The sequence below is a fragment of the Mustelus asterias genome, chromosome 17 (assembly GCF_964213995.1).
Source record: "Mustelus asterias chromosome 17, sMusAst1.hap1.1, whole genome shotgun sequence".
NCBI classification, from domain to species: Eukaryota; Metazoa; Chordata; class Chondrichthyes; order Carcharhiniformes; family Triakidae; genus Mustelus; species Mustelus asterias.
Window position 1 is genome coordinate 53,319,090 of NC_135817.1, and position 24,958 is coordinate 53,344,047.

At 43.2% G+C, this 24,958-nt stretch overlaps 1 protein-coding gene across 1 annotated transcript in view; it reads left to right on the top strand.

The window, feature by feature from the left end:
* Nucleotides 1–682: 682 nt before the first annotated feature.
* trim45 (tripartite motif containing 45) overlaps nucleotides 683–24,958 on the top strand; it is a 30,526-nt gene continuing 6,250 nt past the window's right edge. The window contains exons 1-4 of the mRNA XM_078232664.1: nucleotides 683–1,372; nucleotides 4,273–5,009; nucleotides 15,985–16,114; nucleotides 18,325–18,439. Coding sequence (XP_078088790.1) covers nucleotides 915–1,372; nucleotides 4,273–5,009; nucleotides 15,985–16,114; nucleotides 18,325–18,439 — 1,440 coding nt within the window. The 5' untranslated portion in view covers nucleotides 683–914. The remainder of the gene's footprint in view (nucleotides 1,373–4,272; nucleotides 5,010–15,984; nucleotides 16,115–18,324; nucleotides 18,440–24,958) is intronic.

Consider the following 24,958-nt stretch of genomic DNA (forward strand, 5'->3'; position numbering starts at 1 on the left):
CACTCGCCCTCCAAACCAGCATTGGCAGCAGCGCTCAGTCACCACTGCTGGAAGCTTTTACAACCTCTCGTCCCAGGGAAAAAATCCTGATCTTTGGTTAATCCAGCCTCCCTGTTTTCGATTGGTGGGTGAGTGGGTGTGCAGACCCCGCTGGTTAGTTTGCCTGGCTGTCAATCACAAGAAAAGTTAGGGAATGTTTGAAAGTGACGAATTTGGGAGAAAGGTTTTCAGGTTTTTGTTGGAAATCTCTTCCCTTTGGAAATTTTAATCTGGACTAATTTAACAGTTCGTTGTTATGTGACTGTAGCAGAACTTGACTTTGCACAATGAGGATTTAAACAACAGGGAAAGTATAGAGAAACAAAGTTGCGGAAAGTTGTCGGAGTTCTAGTTGAGTAAAGAACGGGGAATGCGTTGGGGCTTGAGACTAGAAAAAGTTTGACTTATATTTAGTAGGAAGACGTTCGAACGGTGTAGTTTGATACTATATAGTTGGTGGCCTACATTATAATATTGAAAAATGCCTGTAAATTAAACGATTAATCACAAAGTAGTTGGAAACTTAACAGCTTTGATCGTTTGACAATTTATACGAATTAATTAAAAGTACTAGTGTGAATTAACACGCTGCGGCTGGCGACATGACTTGAATTTTTAATCGTCTTTATTAGGAATTTGCCTTGATGTTGTAGAGAAAAAGAGTGGAGGGATTTAAAATATGAAATACATATTCTCTACCCTGTAGATCAATAGACAGCTGTAGCATAAATCAAAAGTATTTAAAATTCAGATTTAAAATCTTATTTAACTATTGATATCAACCAATTAGGATGCTTGATTTTTTTGGATGTTAAGATCTTTAATATATTTGGGATTTAGGAAACTGAATTAGATTTAGTGTGTGTTGTCCAAAAATGTCGGAGAGTCAGGGAAAGTTTTTTGCACCATGCTCGACAAGTTCAGAACCTCCAAGGAGCTGTAGAACAAAATGCTTGAGCTGTAAAGACGTTTACACCGATCCCAAGATCTTACCTTGCCTCCATACGTTCTGCCTGGACTGTGTGAGAGGCTTGGAGCAGTTCTCCGTTCCCAGGACACAGGGGGAAGGTGAGTCTGGATCCGGGGGATCACTAGACTGCACTGAACCTGGGGCCTGCATCCTGTGTCCAGTCTGTGATTATGAGGTGCAGGTCCCCGCTGCTGGTCTGCGAGGCCTGACCAGTAATCACCTGATTCTCAATGAAGTTCTGCTGGAGAATCTGAAGAGATCCGACTGCAGGATAGTCTGTGATCTTTGTAACGATGGAAATGCTGAAAGAAGGTGTCACATCTGCTCAACAAATCTCTGTGACTTCTGTTCAAAAGCGCACAGGTAAGATCTCGGGTCATTGCGATTTTGCTGCAATCTCAAAACTTTGTTCATTGCACAGAGCAATAATTCTAGTGAACTGTACTATCGATAGAGATTTCACTTGTTAAAAGATCAACTGTGTGTGTATGTATATGACATTTAATGTAATAAAGTGTCCCAAGGTGTTTCACATTGGGCATTATAAAACAAAGTTTAAACCCAGTCACAAAAGCAGATAATGGGACAGATAATCTAAACCTTGGCCACACGAGTAGATTTTAAAGAGTTCCTTAAAGAAAGAAGGTGAAGGAGAGAGGTTTAGGGAGGGAATTTCAACGTTTTGGTTCAGGCAGCTCAATTCACAGTTAAAGTTTAAAGTTAAAGTTTATTTATTAGTCACAAGTAAAGCTTACATTAACACTTCAATGTAGTTACTGTGAAAATTCCATAGTTGCCACACTCTGTTCAGGTACACTGAGGGAGAATTTAGCATGGACGATGCACCTAACCATCAATCAACTGTGGAGCAATTAAAACTGGGGATGTTCAAGAGGACTGAATTAGAGCAGCACAGATATCTCAGAGGGTTGTGGGTCTGGAGGAGATGACAGAGGTAAAGAGGGGACAAAGCCATGGAGGGGTTTGAACACAAGAATGCAAATTTTAAAAGAGGGGTTTAACCTGAGCCAATGTAGGTCAGCAAGCAGCGGGTGATCGGTGAATGGGACGTTAGAACATGGGAAGCAGAATTTTGGATGAGCTCATGTCTATGGAGCAGCCAGGGTGAGACAGAATATTGAAACCTCATGGTAACAAAGTCATGGATGACAGTTTCAGTATCAGAGCTGGAGCAGGGATGGAGTAGGATGATGTTGTGGAAGTTGAAATCGGCGGTCTAAGTGATGGTGCAAATATGTAGTCAGAAGCTCATCTTGGGGTCACGTGTCACACCAAGACTGTGTACGGTCTAGTTTAGTGTAGGACAGTTGCCTGGGTGAAGGATGGAGTTAAGCGTGAGAGAGTGGAGTTAGTGGCAGAGACTAAAGACAATGATTTTGACCTTTCCAATATTTAGTTGGAGAACATTTCCTCTCAACTACCACTAGACACGGATCTGACAGTGCAACAGGGGCCAAGCGAGGTGGTGGGAATGTAGTCCTGGGTGTCATCAATGTACATATGGAAACTGGCATTGTTTTTACATGATGCTGTACCTGCATGCTGACATTTTGTGTTTCATGTACAAGGACACCCAGATCCCTCTGTATCATAACATTCTGCAGTCTCTTTCCATATGAATAATGTTCTGCTTTGCTTTTCTTTCTACTAAAGTGGATAATCTCAAATTTCTCCCCCCTAGCAAAATTCTGCCGCATATGTAATCTATCTTCATCCCTTTGTCAGAAAATTTGGCTACAATACACTCAGTCTATTCATCCATGTCATTATATAGATTGTATATATTTGAGGCTCCCACACTTGTGGTCCTCCAGAAGTTACAGTTTGCCAAGCTGAAAATGACCCATTTATCTGGACTGCTTTCTTTTCTGTTAGTTAGCCAATTCTTTATCCATGCTAACATATTACACTCAACATTCATGAGCTCTTATTTGTCCAGCAACCTTTGATGTGGCACCTTATCCAATACCTTGTTGAAATTTAAATACATTTATTGATATCCCCTCTATCCACCCTGCACGTTTCATCCTCAAACATCTCTAATATATTTGTCGGACACAGTTTCCCTTTCATAAAGCCATGTTGAATTTGCTTGATTGTGTTATGATTTTCTAAATATCTTGCTGCTATTTCCAGCATTTTGCCACTAACGTACGTTAGGCTAACCAGCTTCCTATCTCCCTCCTTTGCTGAATAGGGACTTTATATTTGCAGCTTTCCAATTCCCTGGAACCATTCCAGAATCTAGGGAATTTTGGAAAGTTACAACCAATGCATCTACTATCCTGTAGCCACTTCTCTCAAGACCGCAGGATTCAGGCCCTCAGGTGGAGGAGATTTATCAGTCTTTAGCACCATTAGTTTCCCCCTTTTCTTCCTCCAGTAGTTGCGATACATTTCTCCCACCTATTTGTCTCCTGGTTTTCTACTATTTTGAGATGCTTTTAATTTTCTTCTACGAGGAAGACATATAAAATATTTGGCACAAATTTTGACCCTTTCCTTGTTTTCCATCACTAATTTCCCATCTCATCCTCTAACAGACCAACATTTAACTTAGGTACTCTTCCTTTTTATATACGTACAGCTGCTCTTACTGTCTATTTTTATATTTCTTGCTCATTCACTCATTTTTTTTGACCTCTTTATCGTTTATATTGTCATTCTTTGTTGGTGTGTAAAATTTTCCCAGTTCTCTGGGCTATCGCTAATCTTCTCAGCATTGTATAGATTTTTCTCAATTTGATATCATCCACCACTTCCTTAGTTAGCCAGGGATGTTTCATTCTCCTCCATGGAGTCTTTCTCAATTGAATATATCTTTGTGACAATTATGTAATATGAGACACGGTGGCACAGTGGTTAGCACTGCTGCCTCACAGTGCCAGGGATCTGGATTCAGTTCTGGTCTCGGGTGACTGTGTGGACTTTGCACATTCTCCCTGTGTCTGCGTGGGTTTCCTTTGGGTGCTCTGGTTTCTTCCCATACTCCAAAGATGTGCAGATTAGGTTGATTGGGCGTGGTAAATTGCCCTTTAGTGTCAGGGAGATTAGCAGGGTAAATACATGCATTTACAGGGATAAGGCCTGGGTGGGATTGTTGTCAGTGCAGGCTCAATGGGCTGAATGGCCTCTTTCTGCACTGTAGGAATTCTATGATTGATCACATTGCAGTTAAATCTATCTAATCATACATTTTGGTGATCATAATATTTAAGCTGTAAAACTAATCCTTCCTGTAGGAGGCAGAAGTTGACTGCTTCTCACAACACAGTGGCCCTGAAGGACCTCCAAGGTGGAAATGAGAGACTCGTTCGGCCCATCATATGCTCTGCTCATCCCACGGAGGAGCTGAGGATGTTTTGTGAGACATGTGATTGTCTGGTCTGCCGGGATTGTTGTATGGTGGATCATCGTGGCCACAACTGTGACTTTATTGCTAGTGTCATTAGCAAGCATGGCAGCTTCATCAGGGAGCTTCTGAAGCAAACCCAGCCACATATCGGTGCTCTTCAGGAAACTTTGCAAAAGATTGCCAATGCTAGGCAGCTGCTACAGGAGCGACTGAGAATGATGACCGAAGAGGTTAATAACTTTACAGACGATTATATCAGGGCGTTGGAAAAACATCGGAACAGACTTCTGAATGAATTGGAGGAGCTGAGAGTCCAGAGGGAGAACTCTTTGAATCTGCAACAGATCCAGTTGGAACAGATTCTGGCAGACATGAGGAATGGAGTGGATTTCACAGAGCATTTGCTGACCAGTGGCACTCATGTGGAAATCCTACTAACCAAATGTGTGGTGGTCAACCGGTTGAAAGAGCTGAATAAGATTGGTTACAGTACTCACCCTGGGGAGGATGATGGAATACAGTTCCAGCCACAGGAGCGAGCAGGACAATGCGATGGATTTGAGGTGTTCGGAATCATTGTCACAAAGGCAGTTGATCCCAGCAAGTGTATCCTTCAGGGTGAAGGTAAGTAAGAAAGATTGACACAACTTTTCGAGTGTTGCATTTATTTTAAAGTTTTGGATTACTGTGCATCTTCCATGGATTTGGTGGCAATGTGAGGATCGGAGATCATGGTACAAGTGGCAGCATAAGATCACGGTAGTGAAAGGGGAATGTCAAATATGCGGTGAGGATCAGTAATTGGGCAATCTAGTAAATGAGCAATGGGAAGGCCTGTGATAAGGAAATGAGGCATTGATGGTGGCCACAATGCTGGTGGAAAGGGGTGGCAAGTTAAATCCAGCCTATGGTTGCAGAGTGACCGAGGTTGGGAAATAAACATACTGGGGATATTTGATTTTTAGCAGGGTTAGACCAGTTGGAAAAGGTGGGGGGGGGGGGGGGGGGGGGGCAGCTCTTACAATGAAGGGGCAGCTCTTACAATGAAGCGGAGCTCTCTTAACTAGGGGTTTGCGAGACTGGACTCTGGGAGCTAGTGCTCTGAGCCAGCAATGGCAGCTGTGGAGTTCTGACTGAACAGTAACATCTGTGAGGACCCTTTAAAACCTCATGTTTAATAATAAGTTTTGGGTGTAACCTAAATGACTGATGTTGAAGGCTTGATTCCTCCTCCCAAAAAAGGTAGTTTTTAAAAAATTCCTGAAGGTAAAACACTCTTCTCTCCCGACCACCCAGCTACTCTCTCAGCTCCCACTGAGAGGTCACGGTGATTTTCAGTCCTTGAAATGTGCCCACAGTGAGAAAAACTTGTGAAGCATTGCAAGAAATGCTAGAATAAATACAGTAGTGGAAAAGAATCCTAGCTCAGCCAATCGAGGAATGCAGTCAGTTTGGTGAAACTAAGAAACAAGGGGCAGAAAATAGCTTCGAGGCGACCAAAAAATCATTGTGATGACAGAACTCAGGTAATTAGAAGTACATGTTACACAAGATTAATAAAGGAATCATGGGTGTCTTCAATTATCATACAGATTGGGCAAACTGAATTTGCAGTAATAGTGTGAGGATGAGTTCACGGAATGCATTCAGGATAGATTCATGATCAACGTGTCAGCAACCAAAAAGGGGATCTAGCATTGTGCAACGAGACAGTGTTAATCAATAACCTTCTGGTAAAGGAACCTTTGAAGAAGAATGATCATACTTTTGTGGAATTTTATCTTGACTTTGACAGTGGTTTAGTTTAGTTTGAAGCCAGGTTCTTTAAATTTGAACAAAACAAACTATATCTGGGTAAAAACAGATTCGAGGATGACGTCAATCCAGAGGTCTTTTGGTGCTTGAGCAGTCCAATTCCTGACCCACTGATCTTTGGGAACATGAGATAGGATGTCCCATGAGGTAGTCGGATCCAAAGTGCAGGATTTGCTTCATTTTCTTCCCTTTTCTGCCGATGCTCATTATAATTTAGCAGTTTGGACTCTAAAGAATGATGCAGCTTGATGGACAAGCCATCGCCATTTTGAATGAATGGTAGGACATTCCTCCCAGTCATTAATGTCAATGCTGCTGCCCACTGATTATATTTGAAGCATTTTCCTTTGTCCTCAATTCATTTGAGAGTTAAGAAAACAGGCTCCAGCAGGGGAGATTTTCCACCATCCGACACACAAGTGTGTAGTCCATCAAGGAGTTTTGTCCGAATGTTCTTGAAGCTGGCTTCCAGGAGGGCACTAATGTTTGTTCAATGGTCCTCCCATTGAATCTGGAGGATGCAGCAAAGGCATTGCTGATGGAATTTCTCGAATGCTCTTACGCGAGGCTGATGCAGAGTCCAGGTCTCGCTGCAATATAGGAGTGTGCTGAGGACAACTGCTCTGCACACTAGGGCTTTAATCAACTTGTGGAGATTTTTGTTGTCAACCCATCAGTGTATAGGAGGCTGAGCCAGCACTGCTGATTCAATGTTGAATCTCCATGTCAATTTAGAGATAAGTGGCTGCTAAGGTATGGAAAGTGCTCAACATGTTCTGGAATCTTTCCTTCAACATAGATGGGAGGTAAGAGTGACTGACAGCCTAGGTTGATATGTTTTGTCCGACTTGTGCATGAATCACAAAATGGACAAGCTGATACAGCAAGTAATTGGGAAAACAAATAGCATATAAGACTTCATTACCAAGGAATTCAACTATAAGAATAAATACATTTTATTACAATTATCTAGGGCTTTGGTGAGACCACGTCTGGAGTACCTCGCACTGTTTTGGACCCTTACTTAAGTATGGACATACTTGACTTGGAGGGAGTGAATCACAGGTTCACTAGAAGTATTCCTGGACTTTGGGGATTATGCTATGAGAAAAGACAGAGTTGACTGGCCCTTTATTCGCAGCAGTTTAGAAGAATGAGGAGCAATCTCAATTTAGCATATTCAATTCTTAAAGGAGAGGGCATGACAGGGTAGCTGCTAGGAGAATGTTTCCTTGCCCGGGGAGTCTACAACATGGGGTTACAATCACAGAATAAATTTTTGGCCATTTAGTATTAATAGAGACTGCAAAATACTGTTGTACAGGAATCACACAAAGTCAGCATGCAGGTATAGCAAGTGGGAAGGCAAATGGGATGTTGCCTTTTGTCGCAAGGGGAGGAATGGACTATGAAAATAGGGATGTTTGCTGCACAGGACATCGGTGAGGCCACACCTAGAATACTGTGTGCAATTTTGGTTATCTTGCTTGAGGAGGAATATACTTACATTGGAGACAGTGCAGGGAAGATTCCCGGGGTAAAGAGGTTGTCTTCTGTGGAAAAGATTGAGCAGGTTGGGCCTACATTGGAGTTTGGAAGCAAGAAAGGTGATCATGAGAAAATATATATGATTCTGAGGGGGCTTGACATACTGAGAGGATGTGCCCTTCATGGGGGAATCTCGAACCAGCTGTGACGATACAGTGCCTTTAAGAAATGTATTTGTGCAGGATCTGTTGCAGCAGTTTGTTTTTGTTAACGGAGACGTTTTGTCTGGATCCAGCAGCACAGTGTTGTTATTGCAGCAACATAATTGATGCAGTGTTGATCTGAATTAATGTCAGGTTCCGGTTTGTGTTTTCCCCTGGGATATTTCAGTGTGGAGATTGATAAGGTTGATTGACAAATAAGGTCATATGACTGGGTGCAGCTCGGCTTTCACTGAAAACTCCCGGCAGTCTGCTTTTTGGGGTTTTTAGAGAGAGGTTGCTTTCTCTGTATCTATTGCTCTGTCTGATGTGGAGATTGGGATCTGCCAAGGAATAAGCCTTTTTCTCTGAGATTATACTGTTTGGAGTTTTTCTGGAAGTTGCTGCATGAGAATTAGAAGATGGGTGTCTGTCTGGATCACTCTCCAGAAGTATCAGAAGGCTGGAAATCTAGTACCTACATAAGCATCTTTGGTTTCTGTGCTAACTGGTTCGAAAGAAATGATTCACATCTGTGGACTGCTAAGTTGGAACAATAGAGATAGCTAGTTGTTAAGAATTATACTTTGTCATATTTAGGTATTTTAATTAGTAAAAGTTAACACAGGTGCCACAGTTTCAAAATAAGGGGTCAACCATTTAAGGCTGAGATGAGGAGGAATTTCACATGGTCGGTAGCATTTGGAATTCTCTCCCCCAGAGAGCAATGGAAGCTGGGTCATTTATTTATTCAAAGCTGAGTTGGATAGATTTTTGATTGACAAGGGAGTCAAGGGTTATGGGCAATGGGCAGGAAAGTAGAGTTAAGGCCATGTCATATCCCCTGGTCCGGATGGGATTTATCCAAGGATTCTCTGGGAGGCAAGAGAAGTGATTGCAGAGCCTCTGGCTCTGATCTTCAGGTCGTCGTTGGCCTCTGGTATAGTACCAGAAGATTGGAGGTTAGCGAATGTTGTCCCATTGTTTAAGAAGGGGAACAGAGACTTCCCCGGGAATTATAGACCGGTGAGTCTCACTTCTGTTGTCGGCAAGATGTTGGAAAAAATTATAAGGGATAGGATTTATAGTTATTTGGAGAGTAATGAATTGATAGGTGATAGTCAGCATGGTTTTGTGGCAGGTAGGTCGTGCCTTACTAACCTTATTGAGTTTTTTGAGAAAGTGACCAAGGAGGTGGATGGGGGCAAGGCAGTGGACGTGGTATATATGGATTTTAGTAAGGCGTTTGATAAGGTTCACCATGGTAGGCTTCTGCAGAAAATGCAGATGTATGGGATTGGGGGTGATCTAGGAAATTGGATCAGGAATTGGCTAGCGGATAGGAAACAGAGGGTGGTGGTTGATAGTAAATATTCATCATGGAGTGCGGTTACAAGTGGTGTACCTCAAGGATCTGTTTTGGGGCCACTGCTGTTTGTAATATTTATTAATGATCTGGATGAGGGTATAGTTGGGTGGATTAGCAAATTTGCTGATGACACCAAAGTCGGTGGTGTGGTAGACAGTGAGGAAGGGTGTCGTAGTTTGCAGGAAGACTTAGACAGGTTGCAAAGTTGGGCCGAGAGGTGGCGGATGGAGTTTAATGCGGAGAAGTGTGAGGTAATTCACTTTGGTAGGAATAACAGATGTGTTGAGTATAGGGCTAACGGGAGGACTTTGAATAGTGTGGAGGAGCAGAGGGATCTAGGTGTATGTGTGCATAGATCCCTGAAAGTTGGGAATCAAGTAGATAAGGTTGTTAAGAAGGCATATGGTGTCTTGGCGTTTATTGGTAGGGGGATTGAATTTAGGAGTCGTAGCGTTATGTTGCAACTGTACACAACTCTGGTGCGGCCGCACTTGGAGTACTGTGTGCAGTTCTGGTCCCCACATTACAGGAAGGATGTGGAGGCTTTGGAGAGGGTGCAGAGGAGGTTTACCAGGATGTTGCCTGGTATGGAGGGGAGATCCTATGAGGAGAGGCTGAGGGATTTGGGATTGTTTTCGCTGGAAAGGCGGCGGCTAAGAGGGGATCTTATTGAAACATATAAGATGATTAGAGGTTTAGATAGGGTGGATAGTGATAGCCTTTTTCCTCTGATGGAGAAATCCAGCACGAGGGGGCATGGCTTTAAATTGAGGGGGGGTAGTTATAGAACCGATGTCAGGGGTAGGTTCTTTACCCAGAGGGTGGTGAGGGATTGGAATGCCCTGCCAGCATCAGTAGTAAATGCGCCTAGTTTGGGGGCGTTTAAGAGATCCGTAGATAGGTTCATGGACGAAAAGAAATTGGTTTAGGTTGGAGGGTCACAGTTTTTTTTTAACTGGTCGGTGCAACATCGTGGGCCGAAGGGCCTGTTCTGCGCTGTAATGTTCTATGTTCTATGTTCTATATCATACAGGATCTTATTGACTTACAGAGCAGACTCAAGGGACCAGATGACCTACTCCTACTTTTTCTTTCCTTTGATCACTGGATGTGGCTGCTGCTCGCTAGGCCAGGCATTTATTGCCCATCCCTATTGCCCTTGAAAAGGGGTGGTAAATCATTCCAGCCTTGAACTGCTGCAGTCCATCATGTGTAGGGGCACCTACTGTGATCATTCTAGCTTTTAGAGCACCTACAGTGCAGAAGGAGGCCATTCAGCCCATCAAGTCTGCAGCAACCACAATCCAGGCCCTATTCCCGTAACCCCACATATTTACTCTGCTTATGCCCCTGACACTAGAGTCAATTTAGCATGGCCAATCAACCTAACCCGCACATCTTTGGACTGTGGCAGGAAACGGGAACACCCAGAGGAAACCCACGCAGACACGGGGAGAACGTGCAAACTCCACACAGACAATGACCAGAGGCCAGAATTGAACCCGGGTCCCTGGTGCTGTGAGGCAGCAGTATTAACCACCGTGCCACCACACCGCCCAAAATATAGTGCAGGCCATTTGGCCCATCGAGTCTTCACCAACCACAATCCCACCCAGGCCCTATCCCCATAACTCCATGCATTTACCCTAGCTAGTTCCCCTGACACTAAGCAGCAATTTACTGTGGCCAATCCACCTAACCCACACATCTTTGGACTGTGGGAGGGAACCAGAGCACCCAGAGGAAACCCACACAGACACGGGGAGAACGTGCAAACTCCACACAGGCAGTGACCCAAGCTGGGAATTCCACCCGAGTCCCTGGCACTGTGAGGGAGCAGTGCTAACCACTGTGCCACCCAGTAAATAATAGGGGGCACCGGGAGGTGTACACATGAAGCAAATTTCTTTCACTCGAGCGCACTGTACTTTCAGAATTCTGCACCTCACAAGGCTCTGGATGTTCAGTCATTGAGTACATTAAAACTGAGGTTGATAAATTTTGAGGCACTAAGGTATTCAAGAGATTCAGAATTGACAGGGGATTCACATCAAGAACGTGTATGGGTGAGATACATATGTGGTACGCCACAGCTCTAAAGAACGAGAAGTGCAAAGTCATTTCAGCTGTAAACTTTGTGTGAATCTCACCAATGCTAACAAGTGGGACAGAAAAGCAGAACTTTGCATGTTCCTGGTGGAGATAGTAATGTTAGATAGTGATGTCTGATATCTGGTTGCCATAGTTACCTCCCATCATTATTATTCCTTAAACATTGTGAATTTACGTCTTCTTTAGCAAGTGTTAAATCTGAGGGACTTGAAACCTTTTAATTGCTGGATTGAGATCTTGCATAATGAATGCTGTCATTCTGATTTTGCTGTTTACTGGAACTGAGTAGAAATCGGATACTCGCCCATAAGATTTGTGAGGACCCCTTGTCCTCTGTAGTTCCATTTGTCGAATTGCGGCCAGCCAATGGCATGGGTAGCATTGTGAGAACTATTTGTGGTGCTCTTTGAGTGGAATGTTGGCACATTGGGCAAGTCAATAAAATGCTGTTTCAGAATGTGAGCTGGCTGTGGGAGGATGGAGAAAGTGAACAATATTTAACGGGGTGCGTAAGAGCGGGAAAAATGGTGGGCAGGGCAACCTGATAGGAGGAACTGAAATGTTGATTTTTCTCATGGTGGCCCACGATGCAGAAACAAAGTCAGTGGCCTGGCAATCACGGGATGGGCTTCACATTGTCTCATGGTGGGTTCCCCCATATAATACATTAGCATGCCATGAATACTTATTATATTCAAACATCTTGTAAGTAAGTCCTGCCTTCAAAATCAAGTCAGAGACACACATCGGTTTCGAGGTAAGCAGGAGAATGACAGCTTGCATGGAGGCTCGGGAGGGGCAAGGCAGGTGAGTGGGGTGCTGGCGGCAAGGGTGGGCTGGACTGGGGTTGAGTCTGGGACCTGGAGGAGTGGAGGACGGATCCAAGGGAGGACAGACAGAGAGTGAAGTCAGGAGCAGAAGGAGAGCTTTTGTCAGTCGACAACAGAGGTCACAAAGCCATCAGCAGGCAGCACCAGTGAGTGTGGAGGTCGGGATGCAGCCATCCATGTAAAGCATCATAGAAGATAGGCACTGATGCATCACATGTCCTCAGGGCAAGAACCAACTCCGTAGATGTTGCAGAGACAATGCCAGAGAGGACTGAAGCTGTTTCTGGGAACGTATCATTGAAATATGTGCGATGATGCAGCAAGACCTGCAGCCATGTGGAATCCCATTCTAATGGCCCTCAATTTTCTCATAACAGTTGCTTTACAGCGCTCCACGGGTGACATATGTGGCCTATTAGAGGTCATAGTTTGAGGATAAGGAGTAAACCTTTTAGAACTGAGGTGAGGAGGAATTTCTTCACCCAGAGAGTGGTGAATCTGTGGAATTCACTACCACAGAAAGTAGTTGAGGTCAACACATTGTCTGATTTCAAGAGGAAATTAGATATTAGCTCTTGGGGCTAAAGGAATCAAGGGATATGGGGTCAAGACAGAATCAGGATATTGAATTTGATGATCCGCCATGATCAAAATGAATGGTGGACCAGGCTCAAAGGGCCAAAAGGCCTACTCCTATGTGTCTATTATAGACTACAACATGCAAGTGCATAAAGATGACCACTGCCCTCCTCCGTATTGTGAAGGAATTCTCCAATTACTTGTGGGGAAATCTACAGAAGAGCAGTGGGGTTGAGGAGGGGGGCGGGGGGGTTTTAAAGATGAAATGGGGAGGGTACAGGCCCAACATGTTCCCTCTAGGGCAATAGGAAGGTGTAACAAACCTGGAGAATCATGGATGACCAGAGACATTCCGGATACACTGAGAAGGAAAAGAGAGGCTTTTAACTATTATAAGGGAAGGCATTAGTGGGGTACAGAAAGTGAAGGGTGGAGCTTAAGAAATCAAATAGGAGAGCAAAGAGGGACATGAGATAGCTCTGGCTGGTAAAAGTAGGGGAAATCTGAAGATAGTCTATAAGTATATCAATGGGAAGAGGATAACCAGGGAAAGAGTGGGGTTAATTAAGGACCAAGGAAAAAATTTGTGGGTGAAGGCTGAGGATATTGGTAGAGTGTTAAACAAATATTTCACATCTGTCTTCACCCATGAGAAGGTAGTTTTGGAACTCGGAGAGAGAGACTGTGAGGCTCGAGAGGAAATTATCATAGGGAGTGACACGGTATTGGCTGGCATAAAGTGGACAAATCTCCAGGTCCGGATGAATTGTGTCCCAGGCTGTTGTGGGAGGCGAGGGAGCAAATTGCAGGGGCTCTGACCCAAATTTTTAATTCCTCTCTGGCCACCGGGGAGGTCATGATGTGGAGATGCCGGCGTTGGACTGGGGTAAACACAGTAAGAAGTCTAACAACACCAGGTTAAAGTCCAACTCCCGGGGAGGTGCCAGAAGCTTGGAGAATAGCTAATGTGGTCCCACTATTTACGAAAGGTTATAGAGACAAGCCAGGGAACCACAGACCAGTGAGTCTCACGTCTGTGGTTGGAAAGCTACTGGAGAAGATTCTGAAGGAGAGAATCTATCTCCATTTAGCGAGGCAAGGTTTAATCGGGGATAGTCAGAATGGTTTTGTCAGAGGGATGTCATGTCTAACACATTTGATTGAATTTTTTGAGCATGTAACTAAGTGTGTAGATGAGGATAGTTTGGTTGATGTAGTTTACATGGATTTCAGCAAAGCCTTTGACAAAGTCCCTCATGGGAGACTTATTAAGGAGGTGAATTCACATGGGATACAGGGTGATCTGATAAGGTGGATTCATAATTGGCTTAGCGGTAGGAGACAGAGGGTGATGACAGACGGCTGCTTTAGTGACTGGAGGCCAGTGACCAGTGGCGTACCACAGGGATGCGTGCTGGGCCCCCTATTGTTTGTCATTGATATAAATGACATGGATGACTATGTGGGGGGTAGGATCAGTAAGCTTGCCGATAACACAAAGATTGGCTGGGTGGTTAACAGTGAAGTTGAGTGTCTTGGGTTACAGGAAGCTACAGAGGAGGTGGTCAAATGGGCAGATAAGTAACAGATGGAATTTAACCGTGAAAAGTGTGAGGTGATGCAGTTTGGAAGGAGTAATTTGACAATGTAGTACACAATGAAAGGTTTGACACTGGGAAGTTCCAAAGAACAAAGGGACCTTGGCATGTTTGTCCATAGATCTCTGAAGGCGGAAAGGCAGGTTAATAGGGTGGTGAAAATGGCACACGGCACACTCGCCTTTATCAATCGGGGTGTAGATTAAAAAAGCAGGGAGGTCATGATGGAGTTGTATAGAACTTTGGTGAGGTCACAGCTGGAGTACTGTGTGCAGTTCTGGTCACCACATTATAGGAAGGACATGATCGCACTGGAGGGGATGCAGAGGAGATTCACCAGGATGTTGCTTGGAATGGAATATTTAAGTTATAAAGAGAGGTTGGATAGGCTTGAGTTGTTTTCTCTGGAGCAGAGAAGACTGAGGGGTGACCTGATTGAGGTGTTCAAGATTATGAAGGGCATGGACAGGGTGGATAAGGAGCAGCTGTTCCCCTTAGTTGAAGGGTCAGTTATGAGGGGACACAGTTAAAAGTGAGGGGTGGGAGGTTTAGGGGGGATTTGAGGAAAAACGTTTTTACCCAGAGGGTGGTGACGGTCTGGAATGCACTGCCCGGGAGGGTGGTGGAGGCGGGATGCCTCACATCCTTTAAAAAGTACCTGGATGAGTACTTGGCAAGCCATAACATTCAAGGCTATGGGCCAAGTGCTGGCAAGTGGGATTAGTTGGGCAGGTCAGGGCCTTTCATGCGTCGGTGCAGACTCGATGGGCTGAAGGGCCTCTTCTGCACTGCAGTACTCTGTGATTCTGTGCTACTCCACAGTTGAGGACAGTCAGGTGTCCAGGGCATCAGGTTTTCCACCATTGCTCATTTCCCTACAGTGCAAGAGGTCACTTTCACACTCATGTGACCATTCGAGCTCCCTGGGATTAGCCAGCGGTTTTGTTTCGAGTCACAAGCGCTTTCACCCTTTGTGCAACCACAGACAAAGGGGTCCTGAGTGTCTGTGCTTGTTTCCCAGAAACCTCATGACTCATATGATGTGTGTAACTCGCAGCTTTTTGAGGCCCCGGCCCAGGTTGACATGGAATCCACCCATGAATGCTCCTGCCTTGTAATGACACCTGCCTCCTGTGCACGCCACTGGTACTTTAAATAGAATCGTGTAGGAGCAGGCTCCTGATGGGAGAGCAGAAGACTTGCCCATTTCTGGTCCTGCTGTCGAGAAGTTTTCTTTTGGATTAATTCTGTTTCCAAGATCAAGTAGACAACTGTAGCTAAGAGAGTTGAATCAGCAACTTTCTCTTAACGGCCCCGACATTCAGACAGTGGAAAACGGAGTGATTTGCTTTGGATTGCTCCTGACCTATGTTCAGATACTGCGAGAGAGAATGTAGCTGAGCTCGGGAATGGGAATCAAACCTGTTTTCCTTTGTGCATGGAGTCACCTCAGTAAATTCATGACTTCTATGCAATAGATATATATTGAGGTGGTGTGGGAGATTTTGAAGTAAGTGGTCAGTAGTGTTATTTCCTGTGAGAGCTATTCTTGGAGAGACAAAAGTTAGTGAGTTCTGCATAACATGGTTCCAATTTGCTCACATTCAGGCCTCCATGTGGCTCGACAAGACCAACCAAGTGTGTTTGTACTGATTTGTAACGACCAATCAGGGAAGCAGATGGGGAGAGGAGATGAATCCATTCGGGTTAGCATCTTCAACAAGAAGAATAAAGAATGGTGAGTACTTTGTGCAAGTTAACTGTGCTGTAAACTAATGTTTGACACAATGTAACCATTTTGTTTAAGATCAGCTTGGGGCTATTGGTCAGCTGGTTAACCCCTTCAGTGAAATTTAATGCTCCCCTGGTGGCACTACTGAGCTTTGAAGTGGTTCTGGCCTCCGGTTGGCTGACAGCTCTTGCAGAGGCGGGAGGATGGGCTTTGAACTTGGGAAAGGCCCACCACTATTCAGTAAGTGCCAGTTTGGAAATGAATGGTGGGGTGGGGGGCCTTCCCAGAAAGAAACATGTGGGGCTCTCACCTGTTCTCCAAACGACATGGCGAGAGAGATCCCTGTCACCTATATTAAATTCCACCCCCAGTTTGCTCATTTATTTACAATGTGGTGCTAATCACGCCAAGGTGGTGGGTTTGATTCCCGTTCTGGCCAAGCGCTTGTATCTGAGTGAGTAAATCTGATTCTATTATTCAGCATCCAATTTTTCTTCAAAGCATATATGCGCTAGAAACTAAGTTCAAAAGTTTATTTAATTGCTGTCCATAAAGCACAATTCCTGTACTAATTCTTTTGAAATTCACCTTTCCAATAATTCATAGAAGTAAATATTTAGTTGTCAGATTTTTTTTCTGAAGCAGGGGGATTTCTGCTGCTTTGAATATGTTTGTGTTCTATCTGATTTTCTGAAACTATAGGTACTTCTGCATCGAAAGCTACCATTTGCCGCATCATTATTTCACTAAGATATTTCTGATTTTGTATGGATGTGTTTGTTATCTATTGTTGGTAAGCGCCAGAATCAACAATTCATCAGCTTTCTCCTGATCCTGCCACATCCTGCCACACTTTGAGCAAGTATAAGACAACATTTATATATGGCATAGATAATCAGTCTAACTTATAGAGAGGAGCTTTACAGTTATTCATCTGTTTTTTAAAATTTCCCAGTAACAATTAAAAAATGTGCTCCTTTACAAATCTTAGTTTGCCTCTCAAAGGTGCAAGTCGCAGATAATCCCTCATAATGCATCTACTCCTGAATCCTTTGAAAACAGTCAATTTACATAAATGGTCAAAGCTGTTTACTTGAAAGATATTTCCTGATGTAATTGTTCTCAAATTCTTTTGAGTAGTTTTTTTATATATAGCCGCTAATCTTCCTAAACATTCTCCTGGTACTAAAATTAGTTCTTCTGCCTATGTTTATTGTACTGGGTGTTTAAAATATATTTTTATGGTGCTATCATTCCAATCATTATTTTTCTTGTTCAGGCATGTCTTGTAGTTCAAACTGAAGCATTAAAAGCAGAAGATAAACAATATTTTTGTCTCCTTCAAATGCCTTGCTCTTTGTCTGGACGTTTCTGAAGATTCCTTCATTAGATCATGAGAATTGGATATTGCTAGATAAGAAAAGACCAAGATTTAACTAACTTGTCTTCCACTGTACTGGCAGTCACATGACACAATAATGATGGAGGTTATATTTATCATGGCAAGCTTCTATCAATTACTCTAGATCAGACCCAGACCTGCAGGCCAAAAGGTTACCCAATAGTGGGAAGCTTTAAAAATCATGGATCCAAATTCACCAAGGCTGTGCTGGCACATGACACCTTTCTAAACTAAAGATCTTTTGCCTCTATGCAGTCTGTATCCCTCTATTCTCTGCCAATTCATGTATCTGTCAAGATGCCTCTTAAACGTTGCTATTGTATCTGCTTCTATCACCTTCTCTGGTAGTTATTTCCAGGCACTCACCACCCTCTGTGTTGACTTGTCTCTCGCATCTTGCTTAAACTTTCCTTCTTTTACCTTAAAACCATGTCCCCTAGTAATTGACATTTCTACCCTGGGAAAAAGACTCCGACTAATCCTTTCTATCCATGCCTCTTACACTTTTGTAAACCTCTATCGGGTCGCCCCTTCAGCCTCCGTGAACTTGCCATCTGTCATGCTACTCATGTTAAAGAATTAAAGAATTGGATGAACTACTGTATTTGCAATTTATGGTGGGAGTAACAGCTGGAAATATTGAACTAATGCTTAAGGAGTCTTCTGCGTTACATATTGCAAGTAGACTGGTTGCTCACCTTACATTTTGAGACAGAGAAACTCTGGAATGTGTTGTGTGCATACCTTGGTAGTAATTCATTTTTCAATTGAATGAAAATATTTATGGTGAATATTTTGGTCCTCTTTCATACAGCACTCTCAAGACCAAACTGCAGGACAATCATGACGGAACATATTGTTTTACATACACTCCGCGTGCACCGGGCTCATATGTGGGATGTGTGTGTGTAAAGGGACAACATGTACAGGTCAGTTAACAAAGGATGGAGGTCGAAAGGGTGGCAATTCGCACAGTGGGCAGGAATTTACGTCCTCACTCATCCCGAAACCGTGAAATCCTGCCCAAGGTCAATGGACCTTTCCATGGTCCGCCCTTGCCTGCTCCAATTCCCGTGGTGGGCAGGGCGGTAAAATTCCAGCCTATGTCTTTGGGATCTGGGCTTGAATACGTGCTTTAAAAATAATTTTTTCTGGGATGTTGGGGCTGATGGCAGGACCAGTATTTGTTGCCCATCACTGATTGTCCTTGAATTGAATGGGGTGCTTGGTTATTTGCAGAGGACTGTTAAGAGTCAGCCACATTGCTGTGGATCTGGAGTCATACGTAGACCAGAACAGATAAGGATGGGAGACTTCCTTCCCAAAAGCACATTAATGAACCTGATGGATTTTTGTGGTCACCATCACTGAGACCAGCTTTCAATTCCAGATTTTATTACTTAAATTCCGCCAGCTGCTGTGGTGGGATTTGAATCCATGCCTCCAGAGCATTAGCCTGAGCCTCTGGATTACTGGGCCGTGATGTTATCAATACATCACCATCTCCCCCTAAATAGCATAGTTAAAATGGATTTCCTCTGATTCTTGAAATGGCCTGGTTGCCACTGATCACCAAAAGATTTATGTTAGAATGCATTCACATGATCACTGTAAAATGCACATTTCTGATACACATTTGCTAACAAAATTCTCCAGGGACTCGATCTGAAACGGTGTTGTTTCAGGATTGGTTATGGCACTGGGTGTATGGTACATGCTATTTCTTTGACCATAGCTGGATTATTTCACAGCATTGCAATCTTTGCAGCCACCTCACTCCTTTTTTAAAACCCTTTCATAGGAGTGTGTATCACTGTCTAGGCCAGCATTTGTTTACCCATCTCTAACTGCCCTTGAGAAGGCGGTGGTGAACTGCCTTCTTGAACCGCTGCAGTCCCTGTGGTTTAGGTACACCCACAGTGCTGATAGAGAGGGAGTTTTAGGAATTTGACTCAGCAACAGGGAAGGAACGGTGATATATTTCCAAGTTGGGATGGTGAGTGACTTGGAGTGGAACCTCCAGGTGATGGTGTTCCCATGCATCTGCTATGGATGTTGATAATGGGGGATTCAGTGCTGGCAATGTTAATGAATGTCAAGGGGAGATGGTTGCATTCTCTTTCATTGGAAATGGTCATTGACTGGCACTTGAGGTATGAAGATTACTTGCCACTTACCAGACCAAGCCTGGATGCTGGCCAGATCTTGCTGCATTTGCACATGGACTGCTTCAGTATCTGAGGAGTCTTGAATGGTGCTGAACATTGTACAATCATCAGTGAACATCCCCACTTATGATAGACGCAAGGTCGTTGATGCAGTGGCTGAAAGTGGTCGAGACAATCTGCTGAGGAACTCCTGCCTGATGTCCTGGGAAGAGGAAATTCACCTCCAACAACCACATCCATTATCCTTTGTGCTAGGGATGACTCCAAACAGCAGAGAATTTTCCCCTGATTCCCATTGACTCCCATTTTGCTAGGGCTCTTTGATGTGACACTCGGTCAAAGGCTGCCTTGATGTCAAGGGGAGTCACTCTCACCTCACCTGTGGAGTTCAGCTCTTCTGTTCGTGTTTGGACTAAGGCTGTCAAAAGGTCAGGAGCTGAATGGCTCTGCTGGAATCCAAACTGAGCATCAGTAAGTAAGTGCCACTTGCTAGCACTGTTGACAACCCCTACCATCACTTTCCTGATGATTGAGAATCGACAAGTGGGGCGTTAATTGGCTGGATTGGATTTGTATTGCTTTTTGAATGCAGCACGTACCTGGGCAATTTTCCATATTGCTGGGTAGAGGTCAGTGTTGTAGCTGCACTGGAACATCTTGGCTTGGGGCACAGCTAGTTTTGAAACACAACTCTTTAGTTCTATTTCTGGAATGTCGTCAGTGCCCATAACCTTTGTAGTATCCAGTGACTTCAGCAGTTTCTTGATATCGAGCGGGATTTTGTAGACGTTCCCACCAGCAGGTTCTCCTTGTCCCACTGAGGGGCAATTAAACCCCTGGGTCGATTAAAATTCCCATCTTTATCAATTTTAATGAGTAAAAAAGAACAGGAACAGCACTTTTTATTCTCATCTACTTTCTCAGTAAGTGAACTAAGATGGAAATTTTTGTCTGAGGAGGCTTATACTGATCAATATTTGGATCAATCAACAACAGTTCGGAACATTAGAAAGATCAAGAACAGAATGTTATTGGGAGCAGGTTCCAAGATGCTGCAAGTCCCAGTGATGGTGACCCTTCTCCGCCACCACGGGCAGGGGTGCAGAAAATTCCACCTTGCATGTGGAGTGAATAAAATTTCTGAAGACTTGTATCTGTGATGCTGGAGATCTCAAGAGGAGGAGGCTGAAATGGATCATCCACTCAGCACTTCTGGCTGAAGATGGTTGCAAATGCTTCAGCCTTATTTCCTGATTTGCTGGATTATTCCATCATTGAGGATGGGGATATTTGTGGAGCCATTATGTCTCGTTAGTTGTTTAATTGCCCGTTACCATGTTAAAAGAGCGGACAACATATAAATGCTCCCGTATCGATGTGACTTGATAACTTGCAGCATCTTGGAACCTGCTCCCAATAGCATTCTGTTCTTGATCTTTCTAATGTTCCAAACTGCTGTTGATTGATCCAAATATTGATCAGTATAAGCCTCCTCAGACAAAAATTTCCATCTTAGTTCACTTACTGAGAAAGTAGATGAGAATCAAAAGTGCTGTTCCTGTTCTATTTTACTCATTAAAATTGATAAAGATGGGAATTTTAATCGAGCCAGAGGTTTAATTTGAATAGATTGGTTCACATGTTAACATTGCATTAAACAGCAGAGAGGGATGTATTCAATAACCTACTTCAAATGGTTAATGCCTGCACTACAATAATGTAGTCAGTAAATTAATACACTAACCAGTGATCTATAAATCTAATTCCCCAGTCTCGTACACCCCGCTACTGCTGCCAGCGAGAATGGAGAATTTGGCGCTCTGCCAAATCTCCATTCACTGCAGCGGGAACAAAGAATCCCAGCCGCTGGTGTGGTTGGAGAATTCCAGCCAATGTATAGGGTAGTTAAATCTCTGGTTTCTAAAATGACTTCATTCATAAAATGCCAGACAATATATTTTATCAACTGTTAACAACCTTAAGTAAAAGCGTTTTTAATTAAGGGCTGATGTTCCAATTCTACCGACTCTGCTTATTTCTACTTCCGTGGCCTTTCCCTGTGCCAAGACTGCAGGCTAACCTTGCTGAATCTCCTGCCAAGAGTTCCAGAAAACCAGGATCTACTAGGCACGGATGCAGCAAAATTTCCCTGATCAATGTAGAAGTTTCTTTGTCAAAGGAGTTTGAGTGGAGGCATGAATTTTGTTATATTTTACTTTCTAGCCCTGTTTGGGGTTTTCTCAGTGGGGCTTTTGACCAGGGCGTGAGTAGGTAGCCCCAGCAGCCAGTTATCTAACTTGATGCTTTCAAGTCATGATGTTCCAGAGGACTGCTGCAAAATGAAGGCAAATGTGGCTAATTGCACATTCACATTTATTTTATTGTCCCTGTGATCTGACACCACATGAACAGTAATAGGATGAAAACGTTTTCTATGTATAAATTATGTGAAAGGCTTGACATATGAGGAACATTTAAGAACTCTAGGGTCTGTACTCAATGGAGATTAGAAGGATGAGGGGGGATCTCATTGAAGTTTACAGAATACTGAAAGACCTGGATACAGTGGATGTGGGGAAGATGTTTCCATTAGTAGAAGAGACTAGGATCCGAGGGCACAGCCTTAGAGTAAAGAGATGACCCTTTAGAATGCGATGAGGAGGAACTCTTTCAGCCAGAGGGTGGCGAATCTATGCAATTCATTGCCACAGAAGGCTGTGGAGGCCAGTTCATTGAGTATTTAAGGCAGGGATAAATAGGTTCTTGATTAGTAAGGAGACCAAAGATTACGGGGAAAAGACGGGAGAATGGGGTTGAGAAACTTATCAGCCATGATTGAATGACGGAACAGACCAGAGTGGCTTAATTCTGCTCGTATATCTTATGGTCTTATGTGGGTTTTTTTGTGGTATTACTGGCTACACGTGTGTCATCAATGAAGCTCAACTTTTGCCAATAAAATGACAGTGAATATATGTCAGAAAAGCAACTCCTCACTCAAGCGCTTCAGCATATCTTGAGGATATGAAAGGCATTGCAGAAATGATGTTTATTTCTTTAGAAGCCTCTTGCTACAGCCTCCTTTCCATGTGCAAAATTATCAAGACTTTTGCTTACGTTTTCCAGTGAAAAGAAGGGTTCAAAGTATATTAGGGAGGTGGGGGAAGGGAAGCAGTAAGGGGCTACTGGGGATCCAGTTGGGAGTGCCAATCACTTTCTCGATGCACCTTCCAGAATCACTACTACTGTCTCTCTCTGTCTTCTTATCTCTATCCTGTGACATAGTTGGAGTTAAAAATGTTTGAGCTCCGCCACTTCCATTCCCAATTCATCTCAATTGCATTTTAAGAACCTCACATTCGTTCCCTAGCAGGATACGGATTCAAGCATGTCCTCAATTTATACAATGTGCTCTCTGTTCATCGATTTTTTTTCAGTATCTCGCACCCCGTTTTGAAATATTCCCTTTCTGCAATCATGCCCTTCTTCAGGTAGAATTCTCAATCACTCGAGGATTACCAGGCTGTAGATTATGCCACACTTTTGCTCTGAGGGCAGGGGGAGGATGCGAGCCCCAAGTCTACCTCAGCTGAAGTACGGATTGAACATGCTCACCATCTAACCAAGTGAGCTAACGGACCCTTCCAATCGCGTCCTTCAGTTGCTGTATCTCACACTTCTGCAAGTGTTTAACTTCCCTTTATGGTCTCTGCACTGACTTTTGAGTTACTTTCTCTAATAAATCGAATTTCTCAGTAACGCCCCTACCATACCAAGAACAGAAAATTGACTCTGAACCCAACTAAACTTGGGTTAGTTCTTGTTATTCTTTGAATCATTGAGCATGCCTAACAAACATGCAGTGAGTTCCTTGACCTCAGTGGCTCCTCTATTTTGTGGTCTGATTTTCCCCATGTCAACACAAATACTTATTGACTTGTTCTCCAACCAATTTTTAATTGATAGTCAAAATAAACTAAAATTATTCATAATTAGTTTTCCATCTACCAGTACCTTGCAGTTACTGCCTAAATAATGGATTATAGCATTTTTCCCTATGACCGATGTTTGGCTAACTGGCTTGTAGTTTCCCATTTTCTGTTTCCCTCCTTTCTTGAATAGAGGTGTTATATCTTTGATTTTCCAATGGGCTGGGACCTTTCCAGAATCTGGAGAATTTAGGAGGAATATAACCAATGCTGCTCTGCAACCACTTCGTGGTCTGCATCCTAGGATCATAAAAGAAGTGCTGAAGATCTGTCTGTCTTTAGCTCTGACAGTTTTCCTAGTGATTGTGTTTGTTTTAAGCTCCCCCCTCCCTTTTCTATAGAACTATATCACTGTTCTTCCATTGTCACTGTGTCTAAATCCTGAAACTTAACCCTTACCAGTGCTGTGGTGTATCTACATGAACTGCAATGGTTCAAGGAGGTGGCTCACCACCACCTTCTGAAGAGCAATAAGGGTTTACCGTGGATGCTGATTGCCAGTAATGTCTACGTTGTGTGAACTAATGAGTAAAAATAAGATAGTGTTCTGAAAATGAATTAATGCTGTGAGACATTATTTGTAACGTCACTGCCTCGACCTCCTGGCTCCAGTATTGGTCCCTTTCTTAAGTTAACTCCAAAGGAGAGTTTTTTCAGAACTATTTCTTCACTTTGCTCTTGTATAAATCTTAAATAATCTTTCCACCACTTGCTCCTCTTCTATTTGCCTTCAATTATCTGCCTATTTTGGTATTTCGCTGTAATTACTTTACGTTTGTGAGATTCATTTAGTTCCCTTATCTTCTGCTAACAGCCTCTGCATCTTATTTATTTCGGTGTATGATAAAGGTAACTAAATTTAGATTTAGTGCAAAGTACCAGCAAAAACAGCAGAAGAAGCTAGTAATGTAACAAAATAATGCAGTAAGAAAAGTCAAACATGGATTAAGTTGCAAAACTGCAAAAATCCATCAGTTACACCTTTAGAAATCGAAGATCTCAAACCCACTGCAGCTCAGAAATGAGGATGCTCAAATATTATGGGTTTCATTGTGGGCCATTATTAAATAAAGTTGCCAGCAATTAAGGAAATTAAAAAGGTATGCATATACTCCTAGAGTCACTTAAGTATATAATTCAACTAAGTTTTGCAAAGCAGGCATTTAAGCCTGATTTTATGAGGCATGTATTAAAATAGCTTTATTATTCTTGGAAAAGAAATGATGAAGGATGACCAATTAGAGTTCCTTTAAAAATTGTGAAATATTTTGAGAAAGTAAATACAGAGAGA